The sequence below is a fragment of the Gambusia affinis genome, linkage group LG10, assembly GCF_019740435.1.
Source record: "Gambusia affinis linkage group LG10, SWU_Gaff_1.0, whole genome shotgun sequence".
NCBI lineage: Eukaryota > Metazoa > Chordata > Actinopteri > Cyprinodontiformes > Poeciliidae > Gambusia > Gambusia affinis.
The window spans coordinates 926,830-954,317 of record NC_057877.1 but is presented as its reverse complement, the minus strand read 5'-3'; the positions used below and the strand labels follow the sequence as shown (position 1 = coordinate 954,317).

Here is a 27,488-nt window from a genome sequence, read left to right as displayed (position 1 = left end):
ATGGTGAGTACACCTTTCACTGTACGTGACAGCTGAGCACGCGCTTTGACACTTGGGTGGTGGGTGTGACTATCACCAGGTATGAATGGCACTATTACTGGCGCACTGGCTTCGTGTGTATCAGGAAGTTGGGAGCGCAGGGACATCATGATTTCGGTTGACCGTGTTATGTTGCCTTATCAAATTATCTTAACTCTTGCCATGATTGACCTCATCAGTCTGTGTCTCAGTTCTTGTCTCAACTTGTCTAAGAAAATCTGAAACGGAATAAACCGATCAATGATTGAACAAAGTGACCTGAAATTGGTTTGAAACTCACGTCAAGACAGATAACATTCCCCGAGTTGAACCCAGTGCGGTCCTCTGCCACCACTAGCTTTTGCCAAACATTTACCGATTATAAAATGTTACATGATGAACACATGGAGAAAAGCATGATTATTCAAAAGATACAATAAAAATGTAGCAATTTCCAATATTTAGCAAGTAGGAAATGTTTGAAATAATGTACAAATGTTATGAAATTATAAAAACTTAAATAAATAAATATCTAGGAAGAATATTAGGACCACAGAAAAAAGTCAGAATTCAGATTTTATTCTAAAGAAATAATAATGCTGGTGTTAGCTAAATATTAAGGGGCTCTAATCCTCTTCTGTGGTTTCTCACCTCATCTTACTTTTTCACTTTTATTAGTGAGATATTGCTGTCCAACAAAATATGAAGACCTTTGTTCCCTTCATGAGATTTGCTTATAAATTATTGGTCTCAACTGATTAAAGATAATGAACAACTTTTTAGTTGATTCTCTCCATTATTCCTCTGCTCTGGACAAGCAACAAACAAAAGAATTATTTCATATTAAAATCAACCTGTATCCAGCCAGTTGGTGGTTTATAACTGGATGATTTATTTACAACACTTAGAAGACACTTACCAACCTTATTTTCTCTTATCATCAAACTCATATCTTATAAAATAAACAGGAATAAAATACGTCTATATAACATATTTATTAGAACAACAAACAAGAAGATATTCAGCCCATGTTCAAGGAATCATAAAAAAGTATTCCGATGATTTATGTGTATAAAAGATGAGGAGAAACTCGGGCGTGGGAGGAGTTTGGAGAGGCCATGGAGAAAGACTTCCATACAGCTTCGAGGCGATTCTGGTTCACCATCCGACGTCTCAGGAGGGAGAAGCAGTACAGCACCAACACAGTCTATAGTGGGGATGGTGTGCTGCTGACCTCGACTCCGGACATTGTGGGCAGGTGGGCAGAATAGTTCGAAGACCTACTCAATCCCACCAACATGCCTTCCATTGAGGAAGCTGAGTCTGACTCTGGGTTGGACTCTCCAATCTCTGGGGACGAGGTCGCCGAGGTGGTTAAAAAGCTCCTTGGTGGCAGAGCCCGGGGGTGGATGAGATCCGCCCAGAGTTCCTTAACGCTCTGGATGTTGTAGAGTTGTGTTTGCTGACGTGGCTCTTCAATATCGCATGGACATCGGGGGCAGATCCCGTGGATTGGCAGACTGGGGTGGTGGTCCCCCTGTTCAAAAAGGGGGACCAGAGGGTGTGCTCCAATTACAGGGGGGTCACACTCTTAAGCCTCCGTGGCAAGGTCTATTCAGGGGTCCTGGAGAGGGGGGTCCGTCAGATAGTCGAACCTCGGATTCAGGAAGAGCAGTGTGATTTTCGTCCTGGTCGTGGAACACTGGACCAGCTCTACACCCTCAGCAGGGTCCTGGAGGGTGCATGGGAGTTCTCCCAACCGGTCTAAATGTGTTTTGTGGACTTGGAGAAGGTGTTCGACCGTCTCCCTTGGGGAGCCCTGTTGGGGGTTCTCCGCGAGTACGGGGTACCGGGCCCTTTGATACGGGCTGTCAGGTCCCTGTATGACCGGTGTCAGAGTCTGGTCCGCATTGCCGGCAGTAAGTCGGGCTCAATTCCGGTGAGATTTGGACTCCGCCAGGGCTGCCCTTTGTCAATGATTCTGTTCATTACTTTTATGGACAGAATTTCTAGGCGCAGCCCAGGTGTTGAGGGGATCCGTCTTGGTGGCCTTAGGATCGCATCTCTGCTTTTTGCGAATGATGTGGTCCTATTGGCTTCATCAGGACGTGATCTGCAGCTCTCGCTGGAGTGGTTCGCAGTGGAGTGTGAAGCGGCTGGGATGGCGATCAGTGTCTCCAAATCCAAGGCCATGGTCTTGAGCCAGTAAAGGGTAGAGTGCCTTCTTCAGGTCTAACCCTATGTCCTGCCCCAAGTGGAGGAGTTCAAGTATCTCGGGATCTTGTTCACGAATGAGGGAAGAAGGGAGCGGGAGAGCGACTGGCGGATTGGCGCAGCGTCTGCCATCAAGCGGGCGCTGTACCGGTCCGTCGTGGTGAAGAGAGAGCTGAGCCAAAAAGCGAAGCTCTCGATTTACCGGTCGATCTACGTTCCCACCCTCATCTATGGTAATGAGCTTTGGGTCATGTCTAGGCCTGTCGCAATAAACAATAAATCAATTAATTGTACAATAAATTAAAACTATAGATGTCGTTCTAATTATTGCCTTCATCCTGTCTTCCGGCCTTTTTCTCTTTCTGTTGATGATACTGAATGGAAAAAAGGCTCAACTCCGCTGTTCTCCACTGACCCTCCCTTCCTCATTTTAATGCCCAGCCCACACTACACGATCTTAGAGCTGTTAGCCTATTGTCGGCCCATTTTCAAAACCTGAAACATTAGCTGACAGAAATCCTAGGTATAATGGTTCGATCGGGTTCGATCTTGCCGTGTGGTGTCCAACAATGTACACAGAATAATGGCTACAAGTCCAGTTAACTCATTTTAAAACCAGGCATTAATCAATGCTTTATTACAATCTACCTGCAACGCATGTGGCTCTAGTTTCAGCGCAACGTCCTGACTGAATGAAAATCATTATAATCTATTTATGTCACGTTAACAAAGAACAGCTGAAAAGTTACCAGGTTCATCAACTGCGTAGCAATTTTGCTCCAACTCCCCCCCTCGTCATTTCTGTATTCTTTGCACGAAATGTTTTATAAACATTAATGTTGTTTCCACATATCATCTCCAATGTCCACTGGACTTCGGGTTACGCAGTGTCAGCTGTTTGGGATTCCCCTCTGTAATTGCCCCTCAGAAAGCATGGAGGAGAATCTCTGCTTTCTGATTAGCTACCTGTCACTTTCAACAGGCTGCGTTAAGCTCCCAGTCGGGGAAAACCCGATTTAGATCGGAGGGTCTACAACGATCTAACGTAAAGCACCACACACTACAGGATAATCGCAAGAGACAATCTTAGAACATCAACGTTCTAAGACTGTCCTAATGGGAAAATGTAGGTGTGAACTAACATGCAGTGTGAACTATTGCATCAGGTAGTCATGTGCCCATCTTCTCTATTTAAATCTAATGACTACTGAAGGGCAATATGATATACAGACTTCATAATCTGCACTCTTTTGGTTGAATGCAGTATTTATTTACACTTTGGTGTTTTTATTCAAGTACATTTTTGTTAATGGAGACTCAGAATCCAATTTATTTTTGTTTTTGGTTGTTTTGTTTATTTTATCAGTTCCAGTGTTAAGTGTTCCTTTGAAAATAAAGTGTATCTATCTTTGGCAGGAAATCGCATGCGTTATTATGTCATTTCCATTAAATCAGTGTACAAAGGTCTTCAAACAATACTATCGTCTATTGCAATAGTTTTTGAGACAATTAATCGTTAAGCAAAATTTGCTATCGTGACAGGCCTAGTCATGACCGAAAGAATGAGATCGCGAATACAAGCGGCCAAAATGGGTTTTCTCCATAGGGTGTCTGGGCTCTCCCTTAGAGATAGGGTAAGAAGCTCAGTCATCCGGGAGGGACTGATCCGCTGCTGCTTCACGTCGAGAGGAGTCAGTTGAGGTGGCTGAGGCATCTGGTCAGGATGCCTCCTGGATGCCTCCCTGGTGAGGTGTTCCGGGCACGTCCCACCGGAAAGAGGCCCTGGGGAAGACCCAGGACACGCTGGAGGGACTATGTCTCTCGGCTGGCCTGGGAACGCCTTGGGATTCCCCAAGTAAAGCTGGAAGAAGTGGCTGGGGAGAGGGAAGTCTGGGCCTCCCTTCTGAAGCTGCTACCCCCGCGACCCGACCCCGGATAAGCAGAAGAAGATGGATTGATGGATGGATGGATGGATGGATGGATGGATGGATGGATGGATGGATGGAGACAGTGAAGAAGACGATGTCAAGAGGAGGAAGAGAATCACAGGGAGATTCTGGGAAGCTGCATCCAAACCTGGAGCTGAGGCCTCTCCTGAAGACAGGCCTGTCTGAAACAATAAAAAATCATTTTAAAAAAGTTCATACTACATGTAAAAAGCCAATTGAAGGCAAGAATACATTTCACACAAAAAAAAAATATATATATATATATATGAATTTACAAAGGAGATATTAGTAACTGGAATTGGAAGAAAACACAGTGGCAAAGTTTAGAAGATAATATCTTCAGATGTATCAAACTCTCTAAAGAATATTATATTTTGGTACACAAATCAAACGGCACATCTAGCCTACAAACACATTAAACTCTTCAAATCACACTTTGAGACACTATGAACAGATAGCAAGCAGCGGAAAACTACAGGGTGACTTGCCGAGATCTGGCCACGGTTAGCAGGGAAAACGCATAGCTTCACTAATGTGAAGCTACGCTGCTACAAAAACTCCAGAGTAAATTTCTAAGAAGCCTAATTTTGGATGAACTCAGTCCATAGATGAAGCTATGAGGTCTACTTTCTAGCCTAAAAACATCTTTAAACAACTTTTTGCGTCTAATTGATACTGTACTGACCTTTATTTCCCGCTGCTGGTGGCACAGTGCAATAAAGGCCATCTTGCTGGTCCAGAGACGAGGGAGGTATGGCTGCAAGCCGGTGTGGGAAATTATGCCCCCGCGCTCTGGCTTTTCAAAATAAAAACTCAAGCTAAAAATTTTTTGATGACCAGATGCCTGGTGTTACTTGTTTCTCACAGGAGCATTACTTAAACTGACTTGTGGTTGGCAGAAAATACTACAGCGTGAAGCTTGTCTGCCTGCAGCCTGTAAAACAGGGGTCTCAAACTCCAGTCCTCGAGGGCCGCAGTCCTGCAACTTTTAGATGTGCCTCTGCTGCACCACACCTGAATAGAATAATTAAGGCTCTGGAGAACTGGTCTACACAAGGTGGAGGTAATTAAGCCATTTCATTCCAGTGTTTTGTACCTGTGGCACATCTAAAAACTGCAGGACTGCAGCCCTCGGGGAGTTTGAGACCCCTGCTGTATAATGTCTACGTCTGATACGGTCCCCATGTGTAAACCGGACAGAGAGAACCTCCGGATCAGACCTCTTGTCAAAAATTAAATCATGAAAATTGAAACTGAGAGCTCGTTTTCAGTTTTTTCTATTTCTGTTTTGTGCACTAAATGGGAAATCGGATAATGAGCCGAGCTGAGCCATTATCCGATTTTGGTTTAACAAAAAAAAAAAAAAAAAAAAAGAGTCTATTTTGTGTTTTTTCATTTTTCATTTCAAATGAAAAAAAACGAACTGCCTGAAAATACACGGACCATCCACACGTGGGGGTTTTTTAGGTTTAGAGTGGTTAAAACCATACTTTAACTGTAAAGAGTTTTGTTATTTTAAAAAATTACATATTTGAAAACTTATACAGGTGTCTATTTTTTTTTCTATCGCACAAATTTGTCATATTCATGGGCCAGTTTGTCAATCACATGGTGAGGAATTCCAGTGTAGATGTATGCTGATGATAAGATAATAGAGCAGTTTCCAAACTTTTCAGCCTGTGACCTTTACTCCCAAAATAACAGGGGTTTTTTTACTCCAAAAATCCCCTCATTCATAGTTTTGCCGACCTCAGAGACTGACAACCCTCTAAAAAAAAGTTTTTTTCCTCTATAATAAAACTTACTGAGACATATCAATGTAAGTATTTTTAAATTAAAGTTTCAAAAACTGATTTTAAAGTTATATAGAACTGTAAATTATTTAATTGTACATATATTTATTTTATATTGTCTCTGTTGGTCATACATACACTTGGGGGTCACATCATTGTGATTCTGAAAATCATTTCATGACCCCCACTTGAGGCCTTTTTGCACTGCAGGGCCTTACCTGGCCCGGCCCCCCTTGGTGCTGCTGAGCTACAGTTGAGGCTTGTCGTATTTCCCCCGCTGCAGTGAAGTGAGATGCAGAAATTCCCTCATTCAAAGTTTTACCGACTTTTAATGGGTTCAATGGGAGAAAGGTTATTTACATTAACCATTAAAATCTTTGGCTGAAGTGGCACTTTTTAAGTAGATAAAATAACTTGGCTTCGCGCCAGATTCTCATTTAAAATTTAACAAGCATGTCAACAACGTGAATACTGTAAAGTAGCAAACGCAAACGTGGATATTTTGAGTCTGACTACACACCATCTACCATTTTAAGTTCAACTCAATCATTTTACTTCATTAACCAGCCAACTGGACCTACTAATTCCTGTGCTGTAAGAAGGCTCCAATTCTTACCCACTCTCACACAGACAAAATGATCACTGTTAGACTCTTCTATCTACAGTCAGCTCCTCTGGGATGCATTAATCCTGGCCCTAATAAAATGCTCATTTAGGGACATTAGTAATTTATCTGTAACTTTCACAATGTCACTGCAAAAGTCAGAACTGAATGGTGCCACAACTGGCGCTACATAAATTGCTTTGTGTCTTTAACTACATACGTTGCTGTTGCTCCATAGCAAGCTTGCATTTATAGTAGCTGAAATATTCTCCCCCAAACAGGAAGGAGAATTTTGGGTTGTCCTTCTGCTTCTCCATGGTCATCTTTTCAAACTCGGGCCCATTCCGAGCCACAAACTGGGCCAGTTTGTCAATCACATTTCTTAGCTCTTGATCTGGAAAAGGAAAGGATGAGGAGAATCATATGAATTAGCAACCAAAGATTAACAAAAATGTATGTAACTTAAAATATTCTTTAACATCTCCTAGACTTTTAGAAACAGCTGATTAGACACGAAGTTGAAGTTGTTTTCGGATTGGAGCTTCCAGTCAAGAAATGGCTAAAGGATCATTGTGCCTAATTTTTCACAACCTTAGCAATCTTTAATCTGTTTTAGTTTGAATGTTTTTACTAATTGAATCTACATTCTACTTTTACTTTCACACCCCAAGGACCAAGGTGTGCGTCACTCTTTGAGTTAGTGTTTAATGTTCTTTTTTTGTTGTTGCTCATACATACAGTCATATAAGAAAAAGAAAAACACGCTAAAAAACATACTCCCAAAGGATTAAACTGGAAAAGGCTGTCTTGCTTTAAAAAGTTTCTTCTACTCATTTCTGATGCATGATTAATTTGACAAGCATTTTCTTTTATTATTAACTGGCTTTAAGTATTTCAGCTGCTTTTGATTTATAGAGCATTTTTCATTTTCTTAATTGAGTGAAACTCATTATGTTTAATTATACACAGTAAACTTTAAATATGTTATTTCATTCAGGTTACAATTAGCAAGAAAGTTGACTAAATCAATAGAAATGCACCAGTATTTGTAGCTGTAACTGTTTAAATAGCATTCTGAGAATTATTCCAGGAACAATTCAGTGTAAAGCAATGGAGAATATTTAGCAGATTCCATCTACAGAAAGCTGCTTTACAAGGTCACTGGGTCCCGTCAGCACACAGATGTTAGCTGAGAAGATCTAGAAGAAGTTTTTAATATTTTATTAATGATGTGTGTAATTTCTGCAACACGGGGAAAATAAAAGATTAATCTTGACAGAGACTGTGCTCAGGTAGGAAAACGGTTAGAGAACAAGTGACTGAACAAAGAGGAGCCTTATAGATTATCATATAAAGGAAAACAAACACCAATCTGTACTTTCTAAGCTGAACCAGTTCTGATGTGGCCCAGATGCAAAAGTAAAAAAATGAGCACACACGTATTAATATATTTTTTTAGAAATCAACGATTAACTAAACGGTGAAAAATAATTGCCTGATCCCTGAAGCCTATTAAGACTTTATAGTTTAAATTAGTCTTTTAACTGATGGTCAAATCAGTTAAAACTTAGTTTTTAAAAAAATCTGTTTTCTTTGTTCTTGTTTATTCCACTTTTATTTCAATTTGTATTTGTTTATTTTCACTGTTTACGCTACTGATGAATTTTACAGTTGCAGCTCTTTAGTCGACTGTTCTTTTAAATGTCCTGAAATATGAGGCAGCAATACCTAAATGCCCCCGTTACAGATAATAACTCAACATTTAAAGCAAAGAATGCGTCGCTGGCTCCGCACCTTCATTCACCAAGTTAGCTGGAGCAGCTAACATCGTGGCTATTAGCTGCGCTGCAGCAGAGCTCTGCTCACCTTCAGGAGGATTGGGGACGTCCATGTTGGTTATGTGTCACAGTCAAACGCTGAAGCTCAAGATATAAAGCGGCTATTATAGCTGAAATATTCTATTTTTCATCCAATGATCCTCATAAAAATAATGAGCGAAAATACAATTCCGTTGTTGTCCACCGGAAGGACTTCACAGAAGCAGCGCGAAGAGGGGAGGAGTTGCTAGCCCACATACCCCAGCGATCACGTTCGATACTGCCACCTGCTGACAGAAACCCTTTTAAATAAATAGTTAAACAAACAAATTAATACAATAAAGAAGAACCTCTCTAGGAAAATTAATGTTGGTAACCAAGGCAAAAGATGTCTCTCGTCCTGCTGTCACTCACTGCATTAGCTCTCTAGGTCTTGCTCATAAATAAACCGTACAACATTGCCATAGACTCCGGACATCGCAAAAAAGAGAGAAAAAGAGTGTGTTGTACAACAGAAACTCTTCTTCTGAACCGATATGGGTTAAATGGTTTAGAGTCCCATACTTTAAGTAATCCATACAAGATAAACTGGTTAAGCCAGTTGATCAGAAATCATACCTTCATGGAATAATAAACCTGTTCGGTCCAAAATGTTGGGTGGCAAACATTCTTGCTTGTAATTTTGATATTGATAAAATCCTTATGAACATGTCTGCATTTCACTGCCAGACTTTTTTGTCATGGAATTTCTGATACAGACATGACAGTCTTCACAATTATGGAATAAGGGACATTTTGTAATCTAAAGAGTAATATTTGTTTTCTGGAAAATGAGTTTGATAATATGATATTGGTTAATCAATTATTGAACCCGGATCGTATGTTGTCCCCCTTTTCTCAATTGTCCTACTTGTTCTTTTTTCTTCTTTTTAGTATATAGGCTATAAATTATGTTCAGTGCGCCGTTCTGTCTAAAAAGCATTTTAAAAAAACAATTTAGAGAAGAAACTCAACTTCTATCTGCAACTATTTCACATGTCTTTTCACATGTAGCAGGCCTAGAATTTGTTTTCTGTAATAAGTTTCCAAAATTACCCACGAATCTTTCCAACAGGTCTCTCATTACAACTTTTCTCCACGGTTTTTTTTTTCTTGGGGGCGGAGGGCGATCACAAAGCGGATGTTAAAGCTGTATTTCCGATCATCAGTATGATTTTGTTTCATACGAAGTTTCATGATTACAAAAGTAAAATTATGCATCATTAACCACTTTTTGATCTCTGTGAAGGATCTACAACTGCATCTGGATATAATCTCCTCACATTTTAACACATAAAAATGAAAAGTAATTTTAACTTTATAACTTGCATTTATGTTTTATAATCAATTTAATTAATTTATTAATACATTAATTTATTTATTCTCTCTTTAATTATTCTTAGAAGTCGAGCACTGATTGGTGTGATAAATATCTGTAACAAATGCAAAATCTTGAAAAACAGATTCATCCTCCGGGCCACTTGGTGACGGTATTTCTTTCAGGTTCAGTTTTGTAAAACGCGTCAGAGAAGAAGAATCCTCAGCAGTATTTCGCCTTCTGGACTCAGTTTTAGAGGTTGGTATGTTTATGTCAAATGTTCTGCTTCTTTGTTCAGAAAGTCAGAGGTTGTCCGGGACTTTCCGTGTGTGGTTCTGTTATAGAGAGAACAGAAAATTGGTCTGTGTAGCGGACACGTGGCTCTAGTTCAGACTGTCTGTCAGTTGAATTTTGAATAAACGATATAATTAGGTGTTAGCTTCTGCTTGGACTGTGTTATGAAATTGTTCAACAAACTAGTGATGAGATAAATCTTTATGAAGCATTTAATTCTTTTCAACGACGTTATGTTCACTTGTTCCTGCTCGCGCACACCCCCTGCAGGTCATGAACTGTAATGGGTAAAAGTGAATTTTCTCATAACTGTGTTAAATAAATTTAACTATTGTTGAGAAACGAGATATTTTCTACCTGTTGTTCGTTGTTATCTCGTCTCCCCAGGTTCGTTAATGTCGTGTGTAAAAGTGAAACCACAATGACAACATTCACTGTTCAACTTGACAATCAACCAGAATTTATTCAATCAATTGCATAAAATCACACCAACTGCTTAACATAATCATCAGGAACCAAAGCCACAAAGAAGAAATTAATTACCTTAGCAAAATACAAACATACGAAGACGCGTCTTCGGAGACCACTGTGTGCGGCAGTTAAGACAGTTCCGCCCCAGTGATCTGATTAACTGTTTTAGCTCAATTACTTTTATATTAAGGCGGGTTCTTTACTGTCTGTTGCGTTCTAACGTACCGTTTAGAGGTGGTCTCAAACAACCCGTAATGACGTGTTGCTGTGAGTGAGTGAGAGAGAGAGAAAGAAAGAGAGAGAGAGAGACACCGACCTTCTTTGTGATTTTTATTGGCGGGTGACACCTAACGTTAAGATGTATTATCGCCATCTACTATGCTGGAGTATGGACCAGAGTATCTCCCTTTAATCTAAATTCTTATATATAACCTTGTTTCCTTCAACAAATTTAGAACTGCTTTATTTATTATATGTTTAATTCATATCTTATTAAGTTTTAATGTCTTTATATCATATTTCCTAATTTCTTGTTTTAGCTTCTCTCTACTTATTGTATATTTTTCACAATGAATTATTACATGTTCTGCTGTTTCCATATCTATACCACACTCACAACTACATGTTGATGTTTACCTATCAAATGTAAAGTTTTATTTAATCCAGTATGTCCAAGCTGCAATCTTGTCATCACTACTTGTTCTTTTCGATTTTCTCCTATTATTTCCATATTCTCTACTTTCTTTTGTATATCTTTATGACCAGGTATCCACATAAACCTAATCTTTATTTGATTTTGTGTCATTCTAAATATAACTTCATAAATTTCATATACCAACTCCATACAACTTTCAGATGATACATTTAAAATAGACATTAGTGCTGATAATGAATCTGAACATAAAAGAACTTTTCCTATTTTATTTTGCTCTACCCACTGTAAGGCCATCAGTATTGCTAACATTTCCACTGTATATACAGCTAAATGGTCAGATGTTCTTTGTTTCATAAATATATCTAGTTCAGGAATAGCATAAACAAATCCTGTTTAATTTGAAACTAAATCTTTTGAACCATCTGTATATATAATTTTAAAGGATTTATGCATATTTTTAATTCTGTCATTTACAAAACTTACCCAGTTATTATCTTTATTAACCTGCATCTCTTTATAAACCTCTAGATCAACAGTCCCATATGGAAACAGCCAAAAAGGTGTAATTGGATAAGGCACCACAGCACAGTATCTCTTTCCCTGTATCCCCATTTCTCTAGCGGATTTATCTGCTGCCCATGCAAAACAATCTATTTTAGCTTTTCCACTCTCCCAGCAAAGTCTCAGGATTCTTACTGCTGGATTATTCTCCTCCTTATGTCCCTGCAAACTCACCCAATAATTCAGCATAATTTTCTTTTGTCTTAAAAATAAAGAAATCTCTCCCATTTCAACCTGCACTGCCAAAGATGGAGATGTCTTCAAAGCTACATAGCATAATCTCAAAGCTTGATTCTGAATTACTTCTAATTTACTAATCATTGTTTTCACAGCCTGCCTGTAAACTACACACCCATAATCCAATAATGATATAATCAAGGCAATATAAATCTTTTTTAAAGTAATTTTATTTGCGCCCCAATCTAATCCTGTTAAACACTTCATTATATTTATAAATCTTTTGACATTTTCCTTCAATATACTTTACATGATCACTCCATAAAAGCTTGGAATCAAACATGATTCTTAAAAAACAAAATTTACTTACTTTTTCTATTTTTTTCTCCATACATTTTTAAATCAATTTTCTTCCTACTGAATACAACAGTCTTTCTTTTACCTACTGAGAATTTAACTCCCCAGTTATAAGCCCAGTTTACAAAAAATTAAATATAATTTTGTATTTTCTCATACATTAAGCTTATATGTTTCCCTTTTCTCCACAAGGCTCCGTCATCAGCAAATAATGACTGCATGACATCCTGATCTACTTCTGTAAAAACATCATTAATCATGATTGAAAATAATAAAGAACTGATAATACTTCCCTGTGGAGTTCCATTATCAATTTTATATTTATCGGATCTTGTTACTCCCATCTATACCTGTATAACTCTATTCAACAAAAAAATCTTTAATCCAATTATAAGCCCTTCCTGTAATCCCCATTTTATATAATTTTATAAGCAAGCCATCCTTCCATACCATGTCATATGCTTTCTCAATATCAAAAAATACTGCTACTACTACTTCCCTTTTAATTTGAGCTTTTCTAATATCTGACTCCAAACACACAACTGGATCCATTGTACTCCTTCCTCTTCTGAATCCACTTTGACATGAAGACAAAAGTCCTTTACTTTCTACATAATATGTAATCCTTTCCATTATCATTCTTTCCATAATCTTTCTTAAACATGAAGTAAGAGCAATTGGTCTCTAACTAGAAGGGTTTGTTGGATCCTTTCCCGGTTTAATAATTGGCACAATAATTGCTTCCTTCCAATTAGAAGGTAATCATCCTTCTTTCCAGATCTTATTATATAAACCTAAAAGTTTTTTCCTCAGCTTGATTCCCTAAGTGTTTTAACATAATATAGCATATCTGATCTTTTCCTGGTGCTGTTAATCCTGTTCCAGCATCCGGTGCAGGTCCACCAGGTTCAGAAACAGCTTTTTCCCACTTGCCATCAGACTGCTGAACTCTTAACTGGACTGCACTCAAAAATTGGTCTCCACTTCATACCTTGCACATGTACATAGCTAAATAAATTCTATTTTACTGTCATTCCTGCACTTTATATTTTATATTTATATTTTATAGTGTATTTTATCTTATTCTGGAGTAACCTCATAACATTGGAATCTCAAAACATTGTTCTGAGCCGTATGCAACAAAATTTCATTCTGTATACACCCTGTGCATGCAAAATGATAATAAAGTCAGTCTAAAGTCTAAAGATATTGCTCTCTTCATTTCTTGCATAGAAAAAAAACCATCCATAACATTACCTGGAGTTGTTCCACCTTCTAAAATAAAATCATTTGCCCTTCTTCTCTGCTCCCTCCTAAATTTCTCCTGTTCTCTTAAATTATCTGAACTATGGATCTTTGCAAATGTTCTTGCCATTACTTCTACTTTCCCTTCATTTGTTACTTCTTTTCTTTCTTCATAATTTAGATTTGGTTTTGTTCTCTCCTGTATATTTCCCTTCATTTTCTTAATCATTCCCCACACATTAGCTATAGGAGTTGTTCTGCCAATTGAATCACAAAAATCTCTCCATTTTGTCTTCTTTGCCTTCTTAAAAACTCTCCTTGCTTCTGCTTGATCTTTTTTATATTCAATAAAAAATTTTAAATTATGTGTTCTTTTCAATATTCTAAAAGCTCAATTATTATTTTTTCCTTACTGCTTCACTGCACTCTTGTGTCCACCAAAGTACCTGTTTCTTTTTGTTCTCACCTTTACTTACAGGAATTGTTATTTTTGCTGCTTTCAGTATAACTTCCCTAATCTTTCCCCCTATACTTTCTATATCTAGATTTAAATTGACCATGTATTTCTCACATATATATTTAAATATATTCCATTTTGCGTTACCAAATATCCATCTTTCCTGCCTTCCTACCACCCCCTTCTCTTTAGAAATAAGGATTTTACAAAAAATTGGAAAATGATCACTACCTATTGTTGTTTCTTGCTCTATTTCCCACTCACATAATCCAGCTAAATATCTGGACACCAGAGTTAAATCTATGGCTGATCCATTTCCTGTATGCACATCTATTCTTGTTCCCCTCCCATCATTCATACACACTAATTGATTATCTTCCAACAGCTGTTCTAAAATATCTCCATTTGTATCAGTTTCCTGCCTTCCCCTTAAATTGCTATGGACATTAAAATCTGCACACCAAATAACTTTATTTCTATTTTGTCCCTGAATTTCTTTTAATTTATCCAACTCTAATCTTTCACATGGATTGTAATAATTTATTATAATAAATGGATCTCCATTTATCCAAATCTCTACAATTACAAACTCATCTTCTTCTCCTCTTTTTACCACACTAAACAGCAGCCCCTCCCTAATAAAAATGGCACATCACCCACCATTACCTTCAATCTGATCAAATCTAATAGCAGAAAAATTTAAGATTTTAAATTCTAGTTGGGGTTTTAACCAAATTTCTTGTATACAAATAACCTCTGGAGTTTCTTCCAATTTATCAATAAAATGCTTTAATTCCAGTCAATTTGATATGAAACTTCTTGCATTCCGTATAAGAAGCAAGACCATAGTGTTACTATCCTATCCATGCTGCCTCCTGACTGGCCTGAGCACTGAGGTCATCCCTCACTTCCTCCCATGTTAATTCATTAATGTTAAGATGATTTGCTGCTGCTTTCACAATTACTTGAATTCTTTCTGTTTTTGACTCAATTGCCATTGTTGCATTTATTACCCCTACAATTAATATCACTAGCTTTTTTACACTTTATTTTCTATTTTGGTTTACCTCTGTATCCATCCTGTTTTCCACCCCAACATCTGTTCTTTGCTTTACCGTTTTAACAGTCTCTGCATAGGATAGCTTGTTGCGTATTCTAATTTGTTGAACCTGCAGCTCCCTCTTCATTACTTCACAGCCCCCATATGCCGCACTGTGGCTGCCACCACAATTACAACATTTTGGCTGCCTGCTCTTGTTGCACTGTTCATATTCATGATCCTCTCCACATCGTGCACATCTTCTTTTTCCTTTACATGTCTGCACCATGTGGCCAAATCTTTGACATTTAAAGCATCTAATCGGTTGTGGGACATACTCTCTTACATTGTAGGTCAAATATCCTATAAATAGACTCTCTCTCGAAGTCTTTCTTCACCAAACTCTATCAAAAGACTTTCACTGTTCATTTTCTCTCCATTTTTAAAGGTCTGAAGCCTTCTTACATCTTTAACTCTTCCTCCTCTGAGATTTGATTTTATTTCCTCAATTGAAACCTCATTCAGGACCCTACAAATATTCCCTTCCTCCATTTACTTCCTTCTTGTATCAGACTCACGTTTGTCACTTTATACTTTCCTACTTCTTTCATCCTGCATGCTCTGTCTTTTTGTTCTTCTGTGTTACAACTTATCATTAAGTTTTCATCTCTTTGAACTTTTGCATTAGTAGTGTCCCCAACTTGATTCTTCAGAATCATGGATAGTTCAGGTGGACTGATCATTTGCAATCCCTTCTCCTCGTTAACTCTAACAATTACTTTGAACTCCTTTATTTCTCCCTCCATTTCTTCTTCTAGACTCATCCCAGTTTTTCACCACTCTTCCCCTCTTTCCTACACCTGCCTTTGCTGATGAATTTCCTCTTTTTGGACTCATCCTTTCACTACTCGATGTTTCACTGCTCCCATCACTCTCGTTATCTATACTTCCCACTCTGGTCCATTCACACCTCAGCTGTGTCTACCCGCCAAAGACTATGGTCATTGTCCAAAGTTCTTTCACCAATCCACGGGTTTTCCCAACAGCATCTTGAGCATTTCCTCGACGCCAACTTCCATGAGTCCGAGATATTCTTATTTCTTTATCTTCATCTTCCTCTCTTTCAGTTCTTAATTTCAACTTTTTAACCATCAATAGAAATCTCAATCAGTTTCTCCCCCGTTATTAACAGCTGCGTTTAAACTGCAACAAAACCACAGCCTTTGTTCCCCTCCCTGCCTCACATGCAGGGAGGGGACCATGCAGGTAAACATCATTAAAACTAGCATAAATTAAACTAATATTTCCAACACTATGCATGTTTCTCTTGTGAGCAAATTATCAATCACGTGTGTTTGTCTCTTATTAAGTCTTGTTAAGTATCTTAAATTCTGGTTAATACCCCCTCCTTTTCACGAATGAAAAACTCCTGTAATAATTACGGGGGCAGTTATGTTTTAAAAATAGCTCAGTGTAAACAGTAAAGAGGAGAAAAGAGAAACAATAGATATAGGGATCCTTTAACCTTAGTTTAAACAGCTTCCTACGCCTTGTCATTAATTCTTCCTGAATTTCTGGCCACACACTCTAAGATATTGGGACAGCTGATACCATGTTTCTCAGTTGTGTTGATATGCAGTTCTGCTACAGGATGGCCACTGTGGAGCAGTTGACCACTATCGGGCAGGTTCTGGTCAACCCAGATCTGGACCTGACGCAGCGCTTCAGAGCACTGTTCACCTTGAGGAATCTGGGAGGTAAATCTGCAAGAAGCTTTTTAAATATTAAAAATAAGTTGTTTTAATATCAAAAATAGGGCCAGAAGGGCCAACAAAATGAAAAAAACACAATGGAGGTTATGAAAAATTTGCCAACTCATTTTTTGTTGTTTGTTTTGGATTCTGTTGATTCTACTGGGCTATGGAAAATTGTTACAATGTTATGTTTTAATTAGCTGTTGTTTGGTAATGTTCAGTACAATGTGCCAGAAACATTTAGACTTTAGACATTAACATTATTAATGATAATAACTGTTCAGTGTGCCAGTTCAATCAGATGGTTCTGACAAATTTTCAGGTTTAAAATGTGTGGAACATCTGGATTTACTTGAACATCTTCTGACAGGTGCTGAAGCCATAGAGTGGATCAGCAAGGCTTTCACTGATGATTCGGCCTTACTGAAGCACGAGTTGGCCTACTGCCTGGGCCAAATGCAGGACAGACGGGCCATCCCCGTCTTGACAGCTGTTCTCAAAGATACCAAGCAGGAGCCAATGGTCAGGCACGAAGCAGGTAAGACCTCACATGGAGATAACCATTTATTAACAATCAGCTGGAACTAAATACACTCACTGACAAGATACAAGTAAACCACTAGAGAGGACAGTTCGGTTTGGTTTACACCAGACGCCTCATGGACCGCTCTTGCCTATTGTTGCTGACGAGATGTAGGGCCACCATCTTGGAGTGGTCACCCGCTCCACTCAGCATTATACGTTTGGCAGGTGCAATGAAGTGTTAGTGCATGTAAATCTGTTTATTATCACTAAATACTAAACAGATTTTCACACTTTTTTGCCATAAACCTTACTCAAATAGCTTTCATGGGTACATGTACAAGGATATTTATTTTTAAAGTATTTTTGAGTTGGATTGATATATGGTTGAGCATATTTAAATATTCTTAGTGGAGTAAACAGAATAGAATAAGAATAAAATATTCTGATTGATGTATGATGAGTATTTTATAAAGCACACAGCCACTCAATATTTATATATTCCTATATATGTTTATTTACTAGTATCAATACATATTTGTAGAAGTATACAAAAACAAAAAAATACAAATAACTTAGATAAATGAATATGATTAAATAAGGAATAATACCGATTAATATATTTTAGGCTATGCATATTTATATGCACATAAAATATATGTCCTTTTTTTTTAACGTTTTCCAGCCGAGGAGTTCTAGCTTAAAAGGAATTCAGCAGCTGATATTCATTCCTGCTGTGCAGTGAATCTGTCTCTAATTAAAGACAGTCTGTGTATTTTCAGGCAGTTTTTTTGTTTAAAATGAGAAAATGAAAATAAATTCGTTTTTTGTTTATTAAACCAATATTGGATAAATTATTATCCAATTTCCCATTTAGTGCACAAAACAAAAATGGTAAAAACGGATAACGAGCGCTTGATTTCAATTTTTATTATTTCATTTTTGACATGCGGTCTAACCTGGAAGTTCTCTCTGCCCCGCACACTTTGTTTTTGTACACTCGTCTGTAGCGGCATGCAATTAATTTGATCATGATACCTTCACACAGAAAGCCTTACACTCTGACTTTGTTTTGTTTTGAAGCTAATGGTTTCTAAAGGCAGCTTTCATTTCAGTAAATGGCTAGTCTGCCCAATTTTTTATCAACCTTAATCTGCTCTGGTTTAAAAAGACGCTCAAACCTCAACTAGAACATTCTTCCAGTCATTCAAACCCCATAGTTTTTTAAGTTTTTTGTTTTTGAACAGCATTAGCATAACCAATTATAATCCGGTATATTATGAACAAGCATTCAGAAAAGGTTGATTATCCAAAATAAACAATAAAAAGGCAGCTATTTCTATCAGGCAGGTAATGTTTGAAATAATGTGTAAATTAGATTATTAAAAGCTTAACTAAATAAATGTTTGCCTACAGAAGAAGATTTGGGAAAGAAACAAGGTCATCATTCTGACTTTAATGTCAGAATTTGGATTTTTCAAAATCTGAAAAAAATTATCTTGCACAACAGTTGGTGTTAGAAAAATGTTATGGACCCGTTATCCTCTTCTGTAGTTTACCACCTCATAATATTTTTTCACATTTTTATAAGTGAAGTATGACTGTCCAATACGAAATGAAAACCTTTGTAACCTTCATGAGACTTTTTACTTGTAAGTTATTAGACTCAACTGACTAAACATAATGAGCAACTTTTGAGTTGATTCTTTCCATTATTTCTTAGCTCTGGATGTATAAGCAAGAAACATTAAACATTAAAACAGATAATTATTTCATATTTAATTTGTATCAACCTATATGTAGTCAGAGCTTTAAACTCAAATCTTACAAAATATTTTCATAAAAAATTATTTATTGCAATAGCATACAAGCAGATATTCAGCCCATGTTTGGGGAATCATGAAAAACTATTCCTCTAATTTAAGTATATAAAATATGAGGAGACAGTCAAGAAGACAATGTCAGGAGGAGGAAGATCACTGGGAGATTTATATGGTGGCTTATACACTTAAACAGATTTTCTTGACTATACAAACAAGTGATGATTAAAATCTCCCACTTCATAGTGTATCATAAAATGCCTCATAAAAAAAAAGAGAAAGAAAGTGCTCAACTTATCTGCTTTTTTATTTTTTAACCATCCTCAATGGTGCAAAATGAAGAATCTGTCATGTAATGCGGTGTGAGGCGGTGGTGAGGCAGACGCGATGGAAGCAGGTTAGATGAATGATGGTGGTTCAATGGTGAAAAACAGCAAACACAAAGTCCAAAACCAGGCAGCACTGCAGAGTGGAGATCAGGGCTCAACACAGGTAGCACTGGCTGTATGAATGGACATGACAATGCAATGAGCACACATTAGACAAGGATCCGACAAGGAACAAAGGACACAGGTGGGGTTAAATACACAGCGGGTAATCAAGGAACGTGACACACCTGGGAACTAATCAAGGGGAGACATGACAACACAGAGACACAGAAACTCAAAATAAACACACAGAGAAACTCAAATCACAACAGAATCTTCTAGAATAGGGGGTTGGGCTTGAAAACATCTCACGAGATTTACGAAATAACACGAAATATATACAGTGTGTATATATATATATAATAGCTCAGACTGCCCTGCGACAGACTGGCGACCTGTCCAGGGTGACCCCGCCTCTCGCCCGGAACGTAGCTGGAGAGGAACCAGCAACCCTCCCGACCCCATTAGGGACAAGGGTGAACAGAAAATGGATGGATGTATAATAGCTCAGACTTAAACCCTTTATTTTGTATTATTTTATTTTATAAAGCATTTTAAACTTTTATTTCACACCAGTTGATTATTTTTTTTAAATTAACTATATACTTTACATTATTATAAAATATTTCTATTAAGACATAAGCATAAGTGTTGTTTTATCTTAAATTGAAGTTTATGCCTCTGGCATAACTTAAAATTTATTTAAGTTGAAAATTTAAATACATTTTCAACTTAAAATAAACTAAGGCACATAAATTAAAGCACATGTCAGAAATATGTGATCACATTGAGATCCCATGTTGAATAAACAATGGATCACATGAACAAAATACTTTATCACATGTGGAAAATGGGAACCACATGTGATCACATATGACCACATGTGATCATGTGAATTTCATGGGATTTTTTTGTAAGGGCAGAGGCGTTCTGTCCCAATTCTCACATTTCTGCATGCTTATAACCTGCACACTCAAACCCTTATGTGCACTTTGACTGAGTCCACACTTCATAGAGGGGCGAAGGGTGTAGCCCGAGTATTGGGACTGTTGATCTATATGTATTATCGATGAATCGGAACCATGTGATCACACGTGCAGAAAATCAGCCAAACACAAATAATCAGACTTTACTTATTTTACTCTTTTTAGCGCTAAAAAGAAAGAGACGCTTACCCTCACAGGCTAATTTGTTGTGACGTGAATACACCGGGATTAAACAGCATCTGATCAAAAACGGACGATCCATTCTTTATATCTAAGACACGCCTTACTGGTCGTCTGATGAACTATGTCACCTAAGGAATGTCTGCCTAGAAGTCACCTGATATTATGGCGTCAGTGTAAGTTTCAATATTACAGAAAGCCTTTTGTTTGAAAGTGAAACATGCAAGGTCAAGTTTCATTCCTCCAAAAGCTCTCTGTGCATAAATGAAACATACTATGTGTGAAATACAGCTGTATGTGCATGAATATATGTGCAACCTTGGATAAGCGTCTCAACAGGACCAGGCCATTAGATACTCTGAGTGTGTCTGTGTAGGCTACCTACACAGCTTGAACAGGCTGCCTGTTCATTAATTTGAACACTGCTGCCACCTAGTGACCTGAGGGTTGTTTATAGGTCAAGCATGACTAAACAGTCATGAAGTCCTCCTGACGACATCTTGCCACACATCCCCACTGTTTGAGAAGTACTTGTTTAATGGAATGTCCCACACCTGACTATCATGCTACCTGAGAGGAAGCAGAGAAGATGGATCTGCTTTCTGCAGGAGATGGATTCACATGTAAGGGGTAGAAGCAATGAGCGTGCTATGATTCACTGTCTGCTTGTAGGGGAGGCCCTTGGAGCAATTGGTGATTCAGTGGTTGTGGAATTGCTGAAAGAGTACAGTCAGGATCCTGTCATAGAGGTAGGAAAACAAACACAACAGACTTTTGGATAACTAAATGCTTAGAATCCTGAGCTTTTCATTTTTAGTGATACTAAATGATCATATTGAGTAATTCAGAAATGTAGCAAAAAGATTACGGTAAATGTTGTTGTTTTTTTTTTTGTTTTTTTCACGATTCTTAATATTTAACATGTTTAGATGTTTCAAACTGGATTGGTGGTAGTTTTACAACCTTTCCAGTGGTCCAAGCATCTTTAAATACTCTTAATCCTTGTACCTAAAATGAAGGACTTAAAATATCTTATTTACTTAAATGAATAATTTGGTCTTAAAGCTGCACTATGTAACATTTATAAAAAAATATATATATTTTTACACATTTGTTGAAACTGTCACAATCTTATGACAGTATGGTATGAAATAGATATCTAAATAAACTGAGGTCCTGCCTTCTTCCAGTGCTAACTAGAAACAACCAATCAGAGTCAGGAGGCAGGTCTTAGCGCTGTTAAGCACAATTTCATGTGGTTGCTCGTCCCTCTCCGCGTTCCTCACTTGCTCTCTGCTATAATGCAGCTATTAGAGCAGTGCTTTTCAATTCCAGTCCTCAGGCCCCCCTGCTCTGCATGTTTTAAATGTGCCTCTATTCCAGTACAGCTGATTCAAATGATTACATGGCCTCTTCTGCAGTCATCAAGGGCTTCAGAAGCTTGAATCACTTGAAGCCTTCTTTATAAAAAAATATATATATATTTTTACACATTTGTTGAAACTGTCACAATCTTATGACAGTATGGTATGAAATAGATATCTAAATAAACTTCAATCACCCACAGATTGAATCCAAGTCTGTGGCAGAAGGGAACCACCTAAAATATGCAGGGCAGGGGGGCGTGAGGACTAGAATTGAGAAACACTGTATTAGAGTATGTTGTGGAGTTAGCATGGCCATCAATGATGGCGAATAAACAGTTTTTCTGGAACAGCAAGTTGTTTTTCTGCCATTAGCACTAGCAGCTCAGGATGGAGGTGGAGGACATTGATCTTTTTACAGATTATCTGTCTCATAGCATACTTTCAGGACATGGTGACAGTTTTAACAAATACATAAAAACATATTCTTTTTAAAGTTACATAGGGCAGCAAATCTCCAGCTTAAAATTTTCTCATGGCAGCACTATTTAATTTTGTACGTGTAGTTTTATCTCTCTCTCTCTCTCACAGGACTGTTCTGCCACGTAAAAGTTTGAGTCACTTGCGACATTTTCATTGTGTTCAGCTCTCTCTGGTACCAGTAGTCTCAAGAAGTTTGAGACTACTGGTACCAAGCTACTACTAGACTCTTGCTAACTACTTAGCTAGCTTTTCAGTGTCTATCATGTATGAGTGCAAATTTATGGCCAGTTGGGTTGATGACATTAATTTTTACCACTGGCTCACTTCTTTTGCCAACCCATACGAGTCTAAAACATTCTGTCAAGAAAAAAAAAACTTTTAAGGTGGAAGTATGAAGATTTTGCTATGCTCGATTGTAATAAGACCAAATTTAAGACCAAAACTAAGTTTTGGTCTTAAATTGAATTCAAAGCAACATTAAAAATGTATTTAAATTAATTAAATGAATTAAAAGTCTTAGATTTGACTTGCTGAAACCTGCAAATACCCTTCTTTCAGTGTCCATAGAAGCCTAATGGCAAAACTTACTTGTCTGTATTTTCCCTCTGATTTTCAGGTAGCAGAGACATGTCAGTTGGCTGTTTGTCGACTGGAGTGGCTTCTTAGTGGCGGAGAGACACAGCTGGAGGATGGCAGTACTGATAAGAACCCCTACTGCTCCATAGACCCAGCTCCTCCAGCATCCAGAAGGAGCGTACCAGAGCTACGCTCTGTGCTGCTAGATGAAAGTCTGCCACTGTTTGAACGCTACCGGGCTATGTTTGCACTACGGAACCTGGGCACAGAGGAGGCTGTGGTTGCCCTGGGTGATGGTAGGTCGGTCATGGAAGTCTGCTAATAAATCAAGGGGTGTATTCACACCAGGAAAGTCATTTGGTCTGCTTGTTTGGTCAAGACCAAAAGTTGACATTATTTTTTTCTTTATTTGGTGTGGTTTGCTTTCACATTATGCTGCTTTGACTATAATTTGTTAGCAAAACAAATAATAAAAACATAATCGAGGGACAGAGCAGAGACCTGGGAAAAATAAACATGGGATCCTACTTGCTGCATTTATTCTGTATCTGCAGTGCCATTTTGAATGTCAAGAGCAGCTCATTAAACACTGGTTTCCCAATGGAATATTTCTTACTTTGCATCAGCTTTGGCAAATGTGTGTTGGCAGACAAAATGCAAGATACACCCTTACTATCAGCCATTTCTCCCACAAGTGCTGTTCTCCCAATACAGCCTGCTAACCTAGATCTACTTGGTGATTTAAATGACAGTGAACCATCTTGGCCAATACTGGGTAGCTTCCCAAAGTGTTCATTCGGTACATCAGTAAGATGTACCGAATGAACATCATAACACTTAGCCGGTGTTATGATGTTCAGTCCTTCCTGGTACAACACACAAGCATAGCTAGAATACTCCTGTTAAGTGAAATGCATGCTTTTGTTTTTTCTGTCGGAAATATAGCACTGCAAATGAGAGGGATGTTTTTACCTTAACCGGTTTTAACAACTGGAAAACAATACTTGATCAGAACAAGGGGCTACAGAGACATCTGTCCAGCCACAATCATAATTCAGCCATCTGGACTCAGCACAAAAGCAAAGGCTACAGGGGAACTGTAGACTCCCTGTTGGTTGGCAAAACACAACTTGAAAACCCACAATCAAGAGCCCACACTCTTGATTATTATATCAAGAATTTGTTAAGTTTCTCTGTATGAATGAGTTGGGGCTCTGTGGGACTGCAGAAACTTTGAAGCATGATGGCCATACAGCTGACAATGGTTATGTTGCTTCAGGTACTTTTCTAAAACTGAGGCTAATCTCCTTAGAGAAGGATGAGAAACTAGGAAACATTACTAAAGGTATCCTAAAGAATGAAAAATATACATCTAAGGATATCCAAAATAAAATAATTCAAACACTTGCAGAGATTGTGCTTGCAGAAATCAGGAAAACTTATGAAAATGCTGATTCTGCAGGATTTTGCCTCAAAAGTGATGGGACCGGGGACAGGTGCAATGTGGAAAATTTGACAGTGGTACTCCGATTAGTCAGCAGTTCCATGCCAGAAGAACATCTAATTGCATAGCTTGACTTGAGTCAACTTGATTCAGAGTACATCACCTCTGAGATACTGACACTCCCCTCTGATGCTGGCAACAGTGCTGACAACATACTGAGGCAGTGTTATGATGGAGCTTCTGTGATGAGTGGGATAAGAGGTGGTGTACAAGCTCACTTCCAAAAGAAGCTTGCCAAGATATGCCCCCATACATTCACTGCTACAATCACCAACTGCACTTAGTGGAAAGTGTATTATTTGAATGACAATAATGGTCGATGGTTGCGATAGAATCCTTTTAACACCATAAATTGAGAAACTCGTGATTGCGTATACCCAATAAATTGCCCAGCCTTATGCTGAAGCATAACGTGTGGCTGAAAATGCCTCCTTCAGGTTTCCGCCTGCCCCCTCATGTAACCATGTCTAGAACCAGCTCTGGTTGGCTCACGTTGAGGCCGGTTTGTACTTGGACCAGAGGCGAACCATACTAGAGTTTGCTTGGAAGTGGACTCAACTCCTCAAAAAGTAGGACTCGGCTTGGTTCTTTGGTCTGCACCAGGATTCGCAGGAGTATTCACACCTTTACAAAAGGTCCGGATCAAAGTGGGAAACAAACTCTGGTCCATTTAAAGTGGACCAAATGTTTCAGCTGTGAACACACCCTAGATGTGCATTGGCCTGTCACAATAACAAATTTTGCTGAACGATTGTCTAATGAAATTTTGCGATAAACGATAATATTGTTGGAATACCATTTTAAACTGATGTAATGGTAATGACATAATAATGCAAGCACATTCTGCCAAAAATAAAATTTTATTTTCAAAAGAACACTTAACACTGGAACTGGTAAACAAACAAAACAAATAAAAATAAAATGGACTCTCACTCTCTGTTATCAAAATCAATGCACTGGAATAAAAACTAAACGCAACATAAAACCAAAGTGGAAATGAAAACTATATTCAATAAACATTAGATTTAGATAGAGAAGATGGGCATATCCAGTTGCCTCGTGCAATAGTTCACTCCTTCCTTACGCTAAGGAAATGAGGAATGGAGGGTCAGTGGAGAGCACCAGAGTTAAGCCTTTTTTCATCCAGTGTCATTAATAGAAATATAAAAACGCAGGAGGCCTACCTAGAAGTGCATATAATGACACACCAAATGGTTAATCTCAGTAATAAACTTGTAATATCTTTCTCTCTAGGGCTGCAGTGCTCCAGCGCTTTATTCCGTCATGAGATCGGTTATGTTCTCGGCCAGATGCAACACCCAGCAGCCATACCAGCACTGCGGGAAGCTCTGGAGCATTCTAAGGAGAACCCGATGGTCCGACATGAGGCAGCAGAGGCTCTTGGGTCTATTGGGAAAGAGGAGTGTCTGGCTGTGCTACATAGTTACCTTAGAGACCAAGAACGTGTTGTCAAGGAAAGTTGTGAGGTTGCCCTGGACATGCTGGAATATGAAAACAGTGATAAGTTTCAGTATGCAAACGGACTGGTCAATCTGCAGAGCTAATTATTACCACCCTGTACCTCACATGACTGGGACTTTGATGCATTACATAGGATTCCAATCCATGCTGGATACATGAGGAATGTTATCCTTCATACTTCTCAGGTCCAGAAAGGTGTGGAAGATATTTATTTCTTAAATGTTTATAATCATAATACCATTACTTCCTTTCTTACTTTCTTGAGTCCTTTTCTTCCTTTTTTTCTTTCATTTTCTACCTTGTTTCCTACGGTCCCTGGTTTTTGCAAGTTCCATAAATACATATTGGGCTTCAGTATTCTATTGTTACAGCGAATGTAACAGGCTAATCATTCAGAAAACTTTAGTCTGGAGAAGATATGTTGGAACCATGATAACACTCTGAAAATATACAGAAGTAAAAATAAATAAATAAAATGAAATGCACTTTGGGTAATTGGTTTTTAGTGCACTACTGCAGTGTTTTTCAACCCTGGTCCTCAAGACACACTACACTGCAAGTTTTAGGCATTCCCCTGCTTCAGCACACATGGTTTCAATTGATGGCTGATTAACAGGGTTTTGCTGAATTGCAGTCATCTGAATGAGGTGTGTTGAAGCAGAGGAACATGTAAAACATGCAGGTCAGTGTGCCTTGAGGACCAGGGTTGGGAAATTCTGCTCTACTGCATGGGCTGATGGGGAGCAGATAGCACTTAACTTGACTAGGTCTGTTGTATTTATGTGTATTTTTTGTAACCTCATGAACCTCATCCCACATCACTGGTCTTTACATGTTCTCATCCAAAAATGATGGACAGAAAGATAGCCAGAGTATCCTTTCTGCTCTGTATGGGACTTTCTCAACTTTGTGGCTATTAGAAGTATTGAATAAATATTTAAACTGCTTGTGATATGCCCTGGTGACTGTGGGCATAGACATATATAAAGAATAGACAGCTCATGGATAGCTATGTGCTGCTCAACACAGTTTAGAACCAAATAAAGCGGAAGTATCGTGGTGCAATCATGTTTTCATCACGGACCGCCAGGGCTCCCTCCCTCGACCGCCACCCATCACACAATGCACCCGACCCCTTTGGCCCCTCTCACACGTGGTGGGCCCATGGGAGGTGGGGCCCATGATTCCTCTTCGGGCTGAGCCCGGCCAGGCTCCATGGGTAAAAGCCCAGCCACCAGATGTTCACCGTCGTGCCCCCCTCCAGACCTGGCTCCAGAGTGGGGCCCCGGTGACCCGCGTCCGGGCAAGGGAACGTCGAGTCCAAAGTTTTTAGTCATCATAGGGGTCTTGGGCTGCACTTTGTCTGGCCCCTCACCTAGGA

The 27,488-nt window shown here is 38.5% G+C and overlaps 2 protein-coding genes across 6 annotated transcripts in view; one reads left to right on the top strand and one right to left on the bottom strand.

Moving 5' to 3' along the window:
• LOC122838347 (calcium homeostasis endoplasmic reticulum protein) overlaps positions 1 to 8,643 on the bottom strand; it is a 47,366-nt gene extending 38,723 nt beyond the window's left edge. For 2 of the 4 annotated variants that reach the window (XM_044128925.1, XM_044128926.1), the window contains exons 1-2: positions 8,445 to 8,642; positions 6,799 to 6,972 (exon numbers count right to left, since the gene is read on the bottom strand). In XM_044128925.1, the coding sequence (XP_043984860.1) occupies positions 6,799 to 6,972; positions 8,445 to 8,469 (199 nt within the window). In that variant the 5' untranslated portion in view covers positions 8,470 to 8,642. Of the gene's footprint in view, positions 1 to 6,798; positions 6,973 to 8,372 lie in introns of all 4 variants that reach the window. The other 2 variants (XM_044128923.1, XM_044128924.1) reach the window with 2 other exon arrangements.
• A 1,261-nt stretch (positions 8,644 to 9,904) lies between these two features.
• dohh (deoxyhypusine hydroxylase/monooxygenase) lies at positions 9,905 to 26,663 on the top strand. 2 transcript variants are annotated; one of them, XM_044128988.1, is made up of 6 exons: positions 9,905 to 10,010; positions 16,659 to 16,765; positions 17,133 to 17,300; positions 21,371 to 21,447; positions 23,162 to 23,417; positions 25,880 to 26,663. In XM_044128988.1, exons 2-6 carry the CDS (start codon positions 16,660 to 16,662, stop codon positions 26,188 to 26,190), a joined length of 918 nt encoding a protein of 305 aa, XP_043984923.1. In that variant the 5' UTR covers positions 9,905 to 10,010; position 16,659; the 3' UTR covers positions 26,191 to 26,663. The 2 variants fall into 2 exon arrangements, with proteins under 2 accessions (XP_043984923.1, XP_043984922.1); XM_044128987.1 differs by having other exon boundaries at positions 9,918 to 10,010; positions 16,648 to 16,765.
• Positions 26,664 to 27,488: the final 825 nt, after the last annotated feature.

Bases quoted from the DNA above. Each gene is read 5' to 3' on its own strand.
- dohh (XM_044128988.1), top strand. From the start codon at position 16,660: ATGGCCACTGTGGAGCAGTTGACCACTATCGGGCAGGTTCTGGTCAAC. The intron at 17,301-21,370 runs GTAAGACCTCAC...GTCTGCTTGTAG, and splicing joins AATGGTCAGGCACGAAGCAG to GGGAGGCCCTTGGAGCAATT. The intron at 23,418-25,879 runs GTAGGTCGGTCA...CTTTCTCTCTAG, and splicing joins TGTGGTTGCCCTGGGTGATG to GGCTGCAGTGCTCCAGCGCT.